The following is a 14,897-nucleotide window of genomic DNA, read 5'->3' on the forward strand; positions in this document are numbered from 1 at the left end:
CATCAGGCGCCCCGACTGGCCAGGGGGAGGCAGTATAGTGACCAGGATTACTGCATGTTTTTGTGAGGGTACCAAGCCTAGGAGACACGGGGAGAACATGCAAACTCCACACAGAAAGGCCTTTTCGCCAACCCCACCTAGGGTATGGGCACTGATGACGCAGAGGAGAGAACACGCCCCCAGCGCCCACAGTGTCCCCTGCAGGAATCGAACCCAGGACCTTCTAGATGTGAGGCGACAGCGCTACCGACTGCGCCACCATGCCCCCTATCTCTTCTTCTTCAATAGAACGTTTTCAGTCAGTTATTTAGTTAACTGAATGAATTCAAGTTTGAAAATACCAAAAAAAAAGTCTAATTTCACAATCACATGGGTGTCAATGATTTTTGTTATTTGTTTCTTAAAAATGTACTTTGAAAATAAATGGTTTTCATCTACGAGCAGTGCAAGTACAATTCGTCACAAGCCTGATGGATTGTGATATTGTAGCCTGTTCATGGAGCGCACCGATGTCTCACCTTTCCTGGAGGCCTCAAAGCTGTCAAAGATGTTTATTCTCTGGATGTCATAGGTGAGCGTGGTGTTGGGGAGGAGGGTTCGGTTCCTGTTGATTGTGTTCAAGGCAAATTTAAAGGCTAGTTCCTCTGCTCCAGAGGGGCCGCTCTCAATGGATTCAAATATTCCTCCTAAAACAACAAGAAAGAACAAGAAAGAGGTTTAAACAGACCCTTCCTCGTCTGGTATTTGAATTAGATTCCTTAAGCACTTTCGACCTGGTGTCGCTATTCTTGGCATGTTATGGCATAGTCGAAAATTGTAAGCAAAAATGTAATCATGTGGATCTCGGGATCCACATTGGAACAGCATGGCTCCTATAGACTGTACATAACTGCACTTCTCTTTTCCAGAAGGGGGCATAAACATTTCCTGTTACCGGGTCAGTTTCCCATAGCTTCATTTGATTGGCTCAGCAGCAGATTTGAACTGGAAACACATGACATCTGATTGATTGATTGATTGATTGATGTACTTTATTTAGTAAGACATGAGAACAACAGTAAATTCACAATAATCTTCGTACTGTATGTGTTTTAGGTTCAAATCTGTCAAATCTATAAAACACTATACAATGCTATTTTAAAATAAGCTCACTGCGACCCGTTGTGAGCTTGTAGATCTGCTATTCTCAAAACATCTTGGGAAAAAAAAAATGGAAAACATTTTAACATTTGTATGAGGGTCAGATGGGGACATGAAAAGGCTTTGGAACCATTGCCATAGATCAGTGGTTCTCAACCAGTGGTCCAGGAACCACCAGTGGTCCTTGAGGGGGTTCCAGGTAGCCCCCAGCTAAATGATGGAGAGTTGTTAACCAAATGGACCCTTATAGATCTTTAACTAATGAGTGTAAAATGAATGACCCTTACGGGTCATTTTTGGTTTCATTTCACGCTCTCAAGAATTTAATTATTGTTAAACATCTGCATTACTTAATGTACAAGAAGTCCACACAATTAGAGAATGTAGTTTGTTAGTTTTGATCAACGTTTTGCCTGTTATCTCTCCTATGGCAGCCACATCAATACAGCATGGAATGTACTGAGAGTCTACATCTCATCAAACGGTGGTCCATGGCTCAAATGCCAAATAAATAATAGACCTTCATATGAAAAGGGTTGAAAACCACTGGCATAGATGATTGATAAGCAGCGCCAGAATTACAGCCCCAGGCATTGTTCTACTTTGAAACAGTTCCACTCTGATATGATGACGACGCAATCCTATGAACATGGAACAGACTTTACAGTGCGGATGAGGTGAGCCGAACGTGGCTGATTTGGATTCCATTCTCGTAGTCTGTGTAATTAGAGGCAATTAGTAGACCAATAAGGTGAGTTCAGGGGTCGTCACCCATCTATTGTTCCCCTGCCCAACCTCAACAAGAAAGGTGCAGTCCTCTGCAAGGTTTTCATCGATTTGGAATGAAGTTGAAACGAGACGGAGGGAAATGGGGTAAAGTTCTCGTTCTCATTCGTATAAGAGCAGCAAGCCAGCCAAGTGTGAAATGAGGACGAGAAAGTATGTTCAAAATAGATCCTTATGCTCAAATTAGATTGTCACCGCCGAAAGAAACATCAGACAACCTGATTCAAAATCAGTGCTGCGCCCACATGTTTTTTTTTCTCCATCACATTACTCACATTACGTTTCTTTGTTTATTTCATTTTTAATGGTGTTGTTTTACAGCTAAACAAAGAAATCGCCCCTCTTGATGCGTGTTAATTATCAAAGTTACTTTGGAATAACAATTAACTATCAAATTAATTTGAACTTGCTTCATTACACACACCACCCCAAACCATGCAACTGTTGAGTGGTTGCTATGGCAATCTCAACAGCCGTGAACCGATTGCCCCTTCAAACTGGTTAATTATTCATAATCAGCATTGTACAAAGTGATAACTGTTCTAGCTGTATCCTGCTGTTCGGAATTCCTTAATGAAAGGAGAAAGTGAAGGAAGGAGAGGCTAGATGGATTTCAGTGGTAGAGATTTTCACAAGGAATATAATCGTCGCTGTTGGATGGAAACCGAATGTCCAAACCCATTACTTTTCAGGAGTTCCATTGGATCCAATGTAGTTATTATTTAGTCACAAGCATTTGTGACTAAATAACATTTACAAAACCCACAGACATACTTAACAAAATTCACTTTCACTACAACGGTAGTGAGAATAGTGAATAGCTAATGAAGCGAAAATAGCAGATCTACAAGCTCATAGGTGAGCTTGTAAATCTGCTATTTTCGCTTCTTTAGCACGATACTCTGGTTCGACAAAGTAGGGCATTAATTCACAAAAAAACATAAAATGTTTTAATGGAGGTACAAGTTTTCTACCCATCACCCGATATAACGGCAGCCTCAGCTGTATAGTCAACCAAAAAAAGTGTTTCAATCAATTCTAATTAAAAGAAGAAAAAAACATCTCTGAGGCTGGACTAAATCCTGAGATCCTCTCCCCCCCGCTTGAAAGCTTTGTAGAAGTCAGACTTAAAAGAAAATGAATGAAGGCTGAATGGGCCCCTGAGAAAACGCTTTGGAGGCACGATCCAAGTTCATAAGCCTATAGTTCCTCATCCTCTCCGGGGGCCAGGTTTGACGGCTAAAGTTTCACCAGATATTAAAGCCTGTTTATTGATTCAATTACAGAGAGAGAGTGTGAGGCCCCACAGGAGAGGGAATAGTGAAGAACAGGCTTAAACTTTTGGCTGGCAAATGTTTTCATTCTGTTCTGTCCAAGAGACGGCAGTTCAGCTTTTATTTATTTGAACATAAACCTCACATTATCACACGTGCCTCTTTAGCCAGTAGCTCAAGTTCAACTTCATTTCAGTTCAGGTTCAGATTTACTGTCATAATCACTGGTGGATTACTTGAGTCAACATATAGATACTCCAGTCCTGGTCATTACTCAACTACAGTGAAAGTTGCTCAGTCAAATTTGTACAGTATACTTAGAGATGCACTATGTAACTTTCCTCTTCTACCACGGATTTGAACCCGGTTATCTGCGCAAGTGCTGCCATTTTTACCATTGAGCTAATAGAGCCTGCCTGCTTTCTCAGGGTATAAAATGAATCTTGACATCAGGTCGAAATTCATGTCAGATCCTGTGTCTAGGTGAGACACAAACTTTGACACAATCTCAATGTCTCAATAGAAGAGCAGGGAGACAAAATACAACCACCCCAAATGTATGAGTTATATTGTATTAACATACTCTACCACATAGATTGGGCAAAATTACATTTTATTCATAAGTATGCAAAAGTACAAATTACAAAGTACATTTTCTTTTTTACTATCATTGCTGTATTAAAATGTAGACATTTCCCACCAAAATTCAAAGATTTCCCAGAAATGAAACAATATCAACAATGCGTTGTGATCTTGTAGATCTGCTATTTTCATTATATTTGAAATACAGCTTAAGTGGTTCATTCATAATGTACTATGTTTTCAAACGTATAAATACTCAAGTAAAGTACAGATACTGAATACAGTACTCAAGTACATGTACTTCGTTACTGTCACGGGGAAGCCCGTGCCCTATACATAGACACACTAAGTGGGAAGGGACAGTATGTTTATTTAAGCACTGTTTATTAGAACTGATCTGAAATGTTTGTTTGTCACCTGGTCTTTCCTCTGCAGTACTGGCACCCTCTGAATCTGACTTGTAACTGCCGAAACAGAACAGGACTAGTCCATTTGGTTTAAGAAGGGGGGTAACGTGCCAAGTACTGTAGAGGAGGAGGGGTGTTTGTTAATGTTATGAAGCAGTTTGCTTGTATGTGTTTGGTGCCTGAAATAGGTATTGAAGGGTATTCATTGACAATATGTTTAAGAAGAATTTATGTAAATGTAGATTAACTCATTGGCCTTGGTTTGCCTGGTTTGAGATAATAGATACAAATGACTTTCATGGTGCTTGGTTTATCCCACCTGGTTAAAATCCAGGCATGCTACAGGTATGAGGAGTTCAGTTAGACTTGGAGCAACAAGCTGTAAGCACTTAGGGGAGAGCTACAAGGGCCCTTGTTTAAGGCTGTCGCCTGTTTAAGTTTCTTAAGTTCCTGGGTTGTTTTCTTTAGTTTAGTTTGCTGTCAAGTATGTTCGTTTTCTATATTTTTGTAAAGTCTTATTTTCATTTTTTGTTATTTAAGGCCTTCCCTTATTTGCTGCGCTTTAACTGTTGTTGGACGATTTGGTTGGTAATGGGTACAAATAAAAAAAACAAAATAGCATCTCTGACTGTTCTCGGAGCCTTGGCCAATCGGGCACTTTTACAGTTACTGTCCAGCACTGCACATAACTCTCATCAGAATTAGAGAAATTAATTAAACTGTTACAATCAAAAAGCTTTGCAGCATACTAGCATATTGTACGCACAAAAATGCTATTGTTAGAGCGAGGATAGCCCCTTTCGGGACCCTGTTTACCTTGTTTTGTATTTGGGAAGACGGTAACCAGGGTCCCTTGACGCTCAAAGCACTCTCTCTCATATTCGCGGGTACCACTGTCTCGTCTCGGGCTTATAGCTCGTCGCTGGGAAGTTGCAGAGATTTCTCAAAGGTACCAAAAAGAGCAATACTAAACCGCGGTTAATCTGCATTAATGCGCTCGGATCGGCGCTGCCGTTTAACATTTTTAATCATTTAGTAAAGCTAAATTTCCTCTCTCAAACAATGCTCCACTTCCCATGTCCCGCCTCCCCGCGTAGAGCGAGGACTGGTTGGTAGAGAAAGAGACAGAATGCAGTTGTCACCAACCATGCCTGTCATCATAACCGAGAACGTTGCGGTATACGTCTAGCCCTGCAGAGAACGGGTATATAACGTAAGGGTCCATTTGGTTCCACTTGTACACACTCCGAGTTCACATAACACTGAGGATTTTACTGTGTAATGAGATTTGATTTGAGCATCTCCGTGTGATTGAGATGGCACGTTTATCTTCAAAAGAGCAGATTCCGGAGAGCCACCGTAAAAGATGATAGGAATCATGTCATCCCAACCTTCTGGATAATTATTACACCCTTACCCTCAGGGACCGGGCTGACCTCGGCGGGCCGTGCTCAACGAATCAGAAAATGAGCATGGGGGCAGTAACTTATGCTCATCAGTATTCTTTAGCACACTGTACAGCTTAAATTTGCTCGGTCTGGCTAGCTATTAAGACGTGGTGAACTCTGTCAGTGCCCCAGAGAGAAGACGTATTAGGATGCTGACATTCAGTGATGTGTGTGTGTGTGTGTGTGTGTGTGTGTGTGTGTGTGTGTGTGTGTGTGTGTGTGTGTGTGTGTGTGTTAATATGCTTCTTTCATGTGCAAATGTTATTTCTCTACCATATTGAAGAGATTTGTTCCACATGGGAGACGTCGAGTATTTGGACAAAAGAACAAAAAAAGAAAGAAGAAAAACGTTTTTAAACATACAGTAACTAGACTGGTGCCTGTAAGGCACCGGCCGACTCGGGGACGATTCAAGTTGGAAATGCATGTCCCTCCTAGTTATGTAATACCATTTGTTCCTGTTGTCAGAGTACCTGTTGTACCTGTCTGTCTGTCTGTCTGTCTGTCTGTCTGTCTGTCTGGGTCCCTTTTATGCACAAATGGAGATTTCGGTACCTCTCTGTGTTCCTTTTATGCCCATGGCCTATATGGAGTGTTTTTGCTACCTGTATGGTATTGAAATGGCTGTTATTTCTTCTACATATGTTGTAGAATTTTTTATTTGTCAATTCCTTACCAACATAGCTTTTTAACAAACTCCTGCTTCAGTGGAACCCTAATTAAGTAAACCACTAAACAAATTTTTGGAATTGCACATTTTGGAATTTCTCATTGACCTTGAGGCTTCATATACATGCTGGATATAATGTAGATTTAGCTGAAAGTAGGTCTGCAACTATCGATTCTGTTCTTATGAATTATGCTATGATTACTTTTTTGATTAATCAAATAATTGAGATCTCTTGTAGATCTGCTATTTTCAGTATTTTTGTAAATGTATTATTAAAATGTTTTAATTATCGATCTTCAATTAACTATTGCACCCCTAGCTAAAAGCCATTTTATGTGCCATCCATCCATCCATCCATCCATCATCTATCATCCATCATCCTTCCATCCATCCATGGTTGGACTGAGTGCAGGCATGTGAATTACTGCTGAGATAATCAGTGTGTGTGTGAATTATAGAGCCCTCCCTCATCAGGACCGGCGTAAATTATACAGCAAATGAAAGCACCGAAGGAGTTATGAGCTTACAGTACACAGAAAAAACAGGTCCGCCGAGCTCAGAGTGCATGTGATTGTGTATGCTGAGAGAGTTGCAAGTTTGCGTAGGCGCGCGTGCGCCTGTGTGTGTGTGTGTGTGTGTGTGTGTGTGTGTGTGTGTGTGTGTGTGTGTGCAAGCGTGACGGTGTTTAGTGCTTGTGATTGAGCAGCAAGTGAAAATGAAAGCACAGCAAGGGAGGATGGCACCCACGCACACTCACTGCCTTTTAATGTTTATTGAAAATTAATCAAGGTTGCATATTGGATTGAGAATTATAAAGTAACCGTAGAGTAACTTCCCTGAGAAATGAAAGCCATTTAATATTAGTGCACCACTTGCTGATTGGGGCACATGTGAAAAGAAATCACCTCTCCCACAGGAGCAAGGCTTCAAAACACCACACTAGGCATTAGCAATTCTTTTTCTAAATGGAACTATTAGCACATATGAGGTTATTCCCATTTCTATGAATTCTATTTCATGTGTCTGAAGATTGCCTAGTCGCTGCCCTGCATATAGAGTATAAAGGTCTATGTTATTTCTACCCTTTTATGTTCCTTTTACGTCGTAGTTTAATGCCTGATTTACATAGTCATATGTGTCCCACTCACAACAGGTCGCATCGACGCATTGTGAGCTTGACTCCAGTCATGTACAGTAAATGTCACTCGGGTCATCGGCGAGTCACAGTCACACACGCTGAGTTTGAAGTCAGACGGTCGGGCGGTTATCGAGATGCGTGAACAACAGACTTAAATACTGTAGCGACCCCGCAAAAGACCCAATTTTTGTGAATTCAATCTCTTAACCACTTAAACCCCTGTAGTCTTAGAGAACTGGACTTGTGTTACAACTGTACTTTGACCACGTTTTCCGTCTACACCAAATCTCTTCACCAACAAGCTACGAGTAAGCCTTGCCGAGCCCTGAGGTCCATAGGGCAGGAGCCTATCTCCTGTTTCCTTATAGCGTGAGGCAGCTTGATGTACAGTACAAGTACATCCCCAGGACATGGCGCTAGTATGTCCCAATCCAACCGGGGACCCGGCCGGGGATCGAATCCCGACCTCCCAGTCTCAGGGCGGACACTCTAACCACAAGGCCACTGAGCTGGTAACAACAAGCTATAAGCAATCTACAATCTACAAACTCACAATGCATCGCAACGTGATGTATTGTGAGTTTGTGAGCAATCACAGTGTCGTCATTTAGACATTTCTGTTAGAGGATAAGCCCCTTGAGATGCAGTTTAGACATTTCTGTTAGAGGATAAGCCCCTTGAGATGCATGCATCATCTCGTTTTCGAGGGGGTCCTCAAGCACATTTCACAAACCATAACAATAAATAGAACATGTCAACAGACATAACAATCAACTTAACTACATGTACTGTACATCAACAAGGACATACATATAGGGGACATACACATACTGTAGGGGCTCTCCCACCAACTAAAAATAAACCAATAATAATGATAATAATAATAATGGTAAGGGTAATAATAATAATAATAATAATAATAATAAAGTATTAATGCATTAAAGCATTAAAGCAATCATTGTACCAAAAATAAGAACAGCTTATAAAATCTGAAACACTCAGAAACAAGTACAGGTGGGTTTCAGGTCAGCCAAGCAAAGATGTCTTGAAAATATTGAATGAAGTAATTGATCTAAATGAAACGGGCAAGTCGTTCCAGTCTGACGGTGCTTATGACTTCAAAGAAAACCTTGATATCACCACAGTGTGTCGACAGTGTAATCAGTACAATAGCCCCGCTCTGCTGTGTTAAAGAACATGTGAAATGAAACAGGTGATACTATGATGCAGCGGCGGTGCTAGTATGTCAGACTCAGTGACCGTGCGGTATTGTACTGGTGCTACTTCAGAGTTGTTAGTCATCGCATATGGACCCATGCTGCGCCGCGCCGCTAGCTGTGTGTGTGTGTGTGTGTGCGTGTGCGTGTGCGTGTGCGTGTGCGTGTGCGTGTGCGTGTGCGTGTGCGCGTGCGCGCGTGTGTGTGGGCTTATGAAAGAGAGCACAATTATGCTGGATCCACTCAACGATGCTTCTCGCTGGGAAAGCAAGACAAGGAGGGGGTGAGTGCGTGGTTACCATGGCGACTTATGCATCCAACCACGCTAAGGCCGCGAGAGGCACGCGGCAGTTTAACAAATCGGAGCATCTCATTGGAGGAAGGAGACGCGCAGCTGCGAGCAAAGACGGGGTCCACTGTGTCTGTGGCTGTGACTAATAGCCAGAGGCACGGCCACGGGGTCGGCGGTAAGGTTGGATGCCATGGCAACAGTGGAACAACCCCGTCGCTAGGGCAGGTGGCACAGGTACACTCGCCAGCCGGCCACTCAGTCCACTCCACATGTCCCCTGCCCTCCCGCTCATCCTGTGACACCCCCCACCTCCCCACACACACACCTTAAAGCAGAGGTTCTCAAATGTTTTAATTTCAAGGACCCCCAGTTACATGCATGATTAGGCCACAGACATCCCAGTTGATTGTCTATTTTAGTCTCTGGGACCCAAATCTACACCGTAAATTCCTCATTGTTTCCGACCTGTAAGGGTCCATTTGTCTCCTAAAAATCGATAATTTAGCTGGTGACCCCCTACAAACCCCTTGAGGACACCTGGGGGGTACCCGGACCCCACTTTGAGAACCATACTGTCTGTAACGGATAGCATCAGCGCTCAAAGCCGCTAAGACCGAGGAACAGCCGGTGGCGATGGAAAACGCTCCGTAAATATCAAGAATGAGGAACAGCCGGTGGCGATGGCAAACGCTCCGTAAATATCTCCCCTAAAACTCCCAGCGGAATGGCTCCCTGACATATTTGGCGCCGAACGGATGATGATGCATGACGGCCAGCACGGAGCCACCGCCCCCGCTCGTTAATCTGCAGCTCCCCTGGCGGCGGGCTGACCTTCCCACGCCAGGCCAGGGACGGTCTTCGCCATCCCAGGAGATCCCAAATCGGTCCTGACCCCCAGCACGGGGATACACTAACTGGCCAGGATCCCCATGCCAGTGATAATCTACACATTACGATGAGTACAGTCTACGACACCAGGCCAACTACCATGCATACAGTCTGCATGCAGCTCTGCAGAAGGTTGTTGCATTCTGGTGCTTGAGTTGGGGTTCTTACAACAGGGAGCATGTGATGGCTAATGATTTACAATCTAACTCTATGTTGGTAATGCAAATGGTGTAAGACAGACAGCAGACAAAATTACATTAAGCCATTGAGACCAGGAAAGCATCTCATTTGAACATTTGAACATGAACATTTGTGCAAATCTTTGAATACATATATTTTAACAAAATGTTTTACTCAAATCTTTGCTTCTTTGGTACAGAATATTTTGAGATCCGCAGCCAAATACATATCATTTTGGGGTTCCTCGACATGAAAAAGTTTGAGAACCATTGATATAGTAACATAAGTTTTTAGTAAAAACTGTTAGGATTTAGAAGACATTGTCAAATGTTTGACAAATGAACATTTCACAAATGACAAATGTTCGCTTTAAAAATATATATATTTAAAGATTTGCAAAAATGTAGATCTGCTATTTTTGAATAGCCAAAGACATCTTAAATGACAGAGATGCGTTCCCGGATTGAATGGGCTAAATAACAAGTCAAGCCAAAGGTGCTACATGTCTACTGACTGTGTGCCTACAATAGGGGTGGGACGATATATCGATATATCGCGATATATCGATACTTTATCCCGCGATAAATAATCAATATTATTTTTTTTTAAATCGTTATTTTAAAAAAAAAATGTATTTTTTTTTTAGTTTGTGATACGTTGTTTTTCCAACTCTGTATTTCTGTAATAATGATTTTTAACTGTTTGGTGCTATTTTATGTGTTTATGAATTGAATACAAGGACTATCGTGATATATCGTTGGTGAAATTTCTTGCAATATATAACGAATATCGTGATATCGCAATATATCGAATCTTGTCGAATATCGTGATATATATTGTTATCGTGGGCCTAATATCGTGATATATATCGTATCGTGAGGTACCCATATCGTCCCACCCCTAGCCTACAACAGTGGTTCTCAAAGTGGGGACCCCCAAGGGTCCTTGAGGGGGATCCAGGGGGTCCCTAGCAAAATGCATCAAAATCAGTTTAACCACTTTAACCCTAAATACATCGGCAATCTACAACGCAACGTGTTGTGAGCTTGTAGATCTGCCATTTTCAAAAAGATTGTGACAATTTTTTGGGAGATTTGTTTATATTTTTTGAAACATTTTAACAACAGAAATCTTGTATGTGGGTCCCTGGCAAAAAATATTTTCAGATGGGGGTCCAGAGCCTAAACTGAACTATACTAACTAAAATATAAATGACAACCAGCTCAATAAACCATTCAATCAATCAATCAATCAATCAATCAATCAATTAATCAATCAATCAATCGATCAATGCAACGAACCAACCACCTATCCACCCATTCATCCGTGGTTCAGTGTTATGAAAACCATGAATATGGAGTGTTCATTACAATGGCCAATTATACTCTCAGCTGTTGAACAGAACCAGTGCTCTGTGTGACCTGGCCTGGTGTTTGTTATTTACTGCCAACTGAGTCACTCCAAATCCTTGTCCAAGCCTCTTGATGGTGGAGTGGAACTGGAACGTCACCTGCCAGTGCCAGGCACTGCAATAAACCTCAGGCTGGCCACCACCTCAAAGATAGGACACAAGCATTTACAGCGCGCACACGCACGCGCGCGCGCACACACACACACACACGCACACGCACACGCACACACACACACACACACACACACACACACACACACACACACACACACACACACACACACACACACACACACACACACACAGGTTTGTATTACTACTACTTGTGAGGACATCTCGGATTTTACGAATGGCACTTTATTTTTACCATAAGCCTAAAGCCGAAAAATAGCTGATCTACAAGCCCACAACGCGTCTGTGACGTGTTGTGTGCTTGTAGATCAGCTATTTTTTGGTGTGCACGACACCAGCGCGCAATGCATAAATCGGGTATAACTCTACAGTTGTATTTCTGATCCCTAAACCTAACCTCTAAATGTCTAATCCTAAACCCAACCTGAATCTTTTTTATAACTGTAAAAGTATCTCTAAAAATAATTTTCCCACCCATAAAACCACCATTTTTTCTTGTGAGGACCAGGAAAAAGGTCCTCACAACGTCTGCAGCTCTACGCACACGCACACACACGCAGACACCTAGGAGGATTGAGCCTGAACAAACCTGACAGGTAGAACCCAGTTGAGTCTCAGGAAGCTGTGACTGATGAGAGAATTTAAAAGCTGCGCCTGCGGCATTCACCCCTCAGAGACTCCTGTCCTGGGTCATTTACACCCAGGACAACAATTAGCTCCACCATTGCCAAGAGATCAATCTCACTACTTATAATGAACACTGCGCACACACACGCACACACACACACACACACACACATCCGAAAAAAAGGATTGCAGGAATCGAACTGGATACATGAAAAAACGAAAAGACGCACTTTCGCAGACTTGTCGGACAGCACGTGTTAATTTTAAATGTTCGTTGTTCATTTTTTGGTGTGTAAAAATCTGACTGTGTGCCAGCCCGAGGGGCTTTATACTTAGAAAATAGCAGCTCTACAAGTTCACAGAGCTTATAGATCAGCTATTTTCGGCGCGTGGCATACAGAGCCTGGATAACAGGTGTTCTCGTTTTCCAGGCTCTGTCTCTGCTCGTGGTAATGTGTCAGTCTCCCTCCTCGGTAGATGTGCTAATTTGCCAGCACTCGCTGCGATGTGCTAAAACGCCACCTGACATTTTGTGTGCTAATTTGTCAAACAGGGATCCCTTTTGGCGCTAATTGTGGCAAACTGTGAGTGCGCTGCCTTACACAGGCCCGGAACGGAAGGTCCCCGGTGGCACCCGTCTCCTCGCAGTTTTCTACTGTAGCTTTGTCCCACTTCCAAAGTGCCAAAGAAACTGAGATGAATTACCACCCACCTCTACTGTATGCTGAGGATGAGCGAGCACCCACGCATGCACAGTCAAATCCTCAGTGTTCTTTCAGTGTGAAAATGTGCAGGTACTGCACACTATTAGTTGCATATGGATGAATTAGCACTGAGGATTTTTATGTGTGTATGTGAAACACATACACAGGCACACGCACGTGCACATGCGTGAGCGCACACAACATTTAAGTGAGCACACACACTCTCTGGAGAATATTACACTTTTTAAAATACCTACTGTATAGTACTTACACAAACATGGGGACCCAGAGTAAAATACAATCAGTATTCAGTACACATATTAATACACATGCGCACGCGCACGCACACGCACACACACACACACACACACACACACACACACACACACAACATGCACGCAGCAATACAGCCATAAAAGCCTTTTCTTTAAGGTATTTATACACAAACGGAGACACACAGTTAATCTGTCATAATGTTTTTAGAATATTAAAGCAGAACTATTCAACACCACAAGCACAGAAAGTAGACTATGCACACATGCTCGCACGTACACACACAGACGCGTGCGCACGTGCGTGCGCATACGCACGCACACACACACACACACACACACACACACACACACACACACACACACACACACACACACACACACACACACACACACACACACACACACACACACACACACACACACACACACACACACACACACACACATCTTCAAGATAAGCTGTTGACATCTTCACATTAATCTAAACTGAAATATTGTTTCATAATATGAAATAAGAAGAATGTGCAAAACATTACCATGGGAACAGGCTCTGTGCATAACTATAGGTCCCTTTTCCAGAAGATGGCATAAACATTTCCAGTTCCGGGTCCGTTTCTCATGGCTTCATTTGATTGGCTCAGCAGCAGATTTGAACTGGAAACACAGGCTATGAAGGTGTTGCGTATTTCCAATCAAATGAAGCTACAGCATGAGAACAGGAAATGTTTATACCATCTACTGGAAAAGAGAACTTGTGCACAGACTATAGAGTTGCAAAAGGCTAACAGTAAAGTGGGTCCCTTGCGGTTCTATTTTTACCCTCTCAGAGTTAAACTGACACTCTGGATTTTGCAGTGTTTGCTTCATTGAGGAAAGGCAGCAGTGATGTTCTTGTACAGTAAGTACAGTAAGTCCGGATCAGAGTCAATATCACTGTTGCAGAAAAATGTGTCCCCCACCAACTTATGGTACAAACAAAGGATGCTGTGAGTCATGTGACAATGACCAACGAACAGTATTAATATTAGTTTCCCAAATTGGAAGTTGAATATTGTATTGTGAATATAAGTGCTTTCTCTTCTGCCCATAGAGGGTACCACAAAGATGTAACCATATGCCATAGAAACGCTATTTCCCCCTCCAGTTTCCTCATGCCCTGCCAGCTGTAACCCATCACTGACAAAGTCCTGGTCAGGCCACCCAGCCTGGCAAATACCTGCGCTAGTTTTTTTTTACGGTCTTCTGTTGTTCTCTCTCGCCCTCCCTCTCTCTGTCAAGCAGGCAGGTGCGCACCCACGTTTGCACCCACAAACACAAACACACACTTTCTAGTCCTTATGGCTAGGTTGCATCTCATGATGGTGGCATAGGCAGGTGACAGATGGTAACCTCACAGCACTGCTCACTGTAACGTTAGTTTTAATCAAGCTGAAGCGTGTGTGTGAGAAATGCTAATTATCCGCTGCAGGCAAAGAGAAACGCAAGGAATGGTATGTGTGCATGTGTGTGTGCATGTGTGTGTGTGTGTGTGTGTGTGTGTGTGTGTGTGTGTGCGTGTGTGCGCGTGTGTGTGTGTGTGTGTGTGTGTGTGTGTGTGTGTGTGTGTGTGTACCATGCCATGTGCACAAGTCCTGGGTGAGACTGTAGTTGCAAATAATTAACTGCAAATAATGAATGTATGTATGTAATGTAGATGTATGTAGATGTGCGCACATGTGTACGTGCA

At 42.7% G+C, this 14,897-nt stretch overlaps 1 protein-coding gene across 2 annotated transcripts in view; it reads right to left on the bottom strand.

Annotated features, from left to right (window-relative positions):
• Positions 1-14,897, bottom strand: part of LOC311063535 (glutamate receptor ionotropic, kainate 2-like) — a 94,672-nt gene that overhangs the window by 62,950 nt on the left and 16,825 nt on the right. For both annotated transcript variants that reach the window (XM_084083017.1, XM_084083016.1), the window contains exon 2: positions 519-686. In XM_084083017.1, coding sequence (XP_083939143.1) covers positions 519-686 — 168 coding nt within the window. The remainder of the gene's footprint in view (positions 1-518; positions 687-14,897) is intronic.

The sequence above is a fragment of the Gymnoscopelus microlampas genome (assembly GCF_963454915.1).
Source record: "Gymnoscopelus microlampas genome assembly, chromosome: 16".
Lineage (NCBI taxonomy): Eukaryota > Metazoa > Chordata > Actinopteri > Myctophiformes > Myctophidae > Gymnoscopelus > Gymnoscopelus microlampas.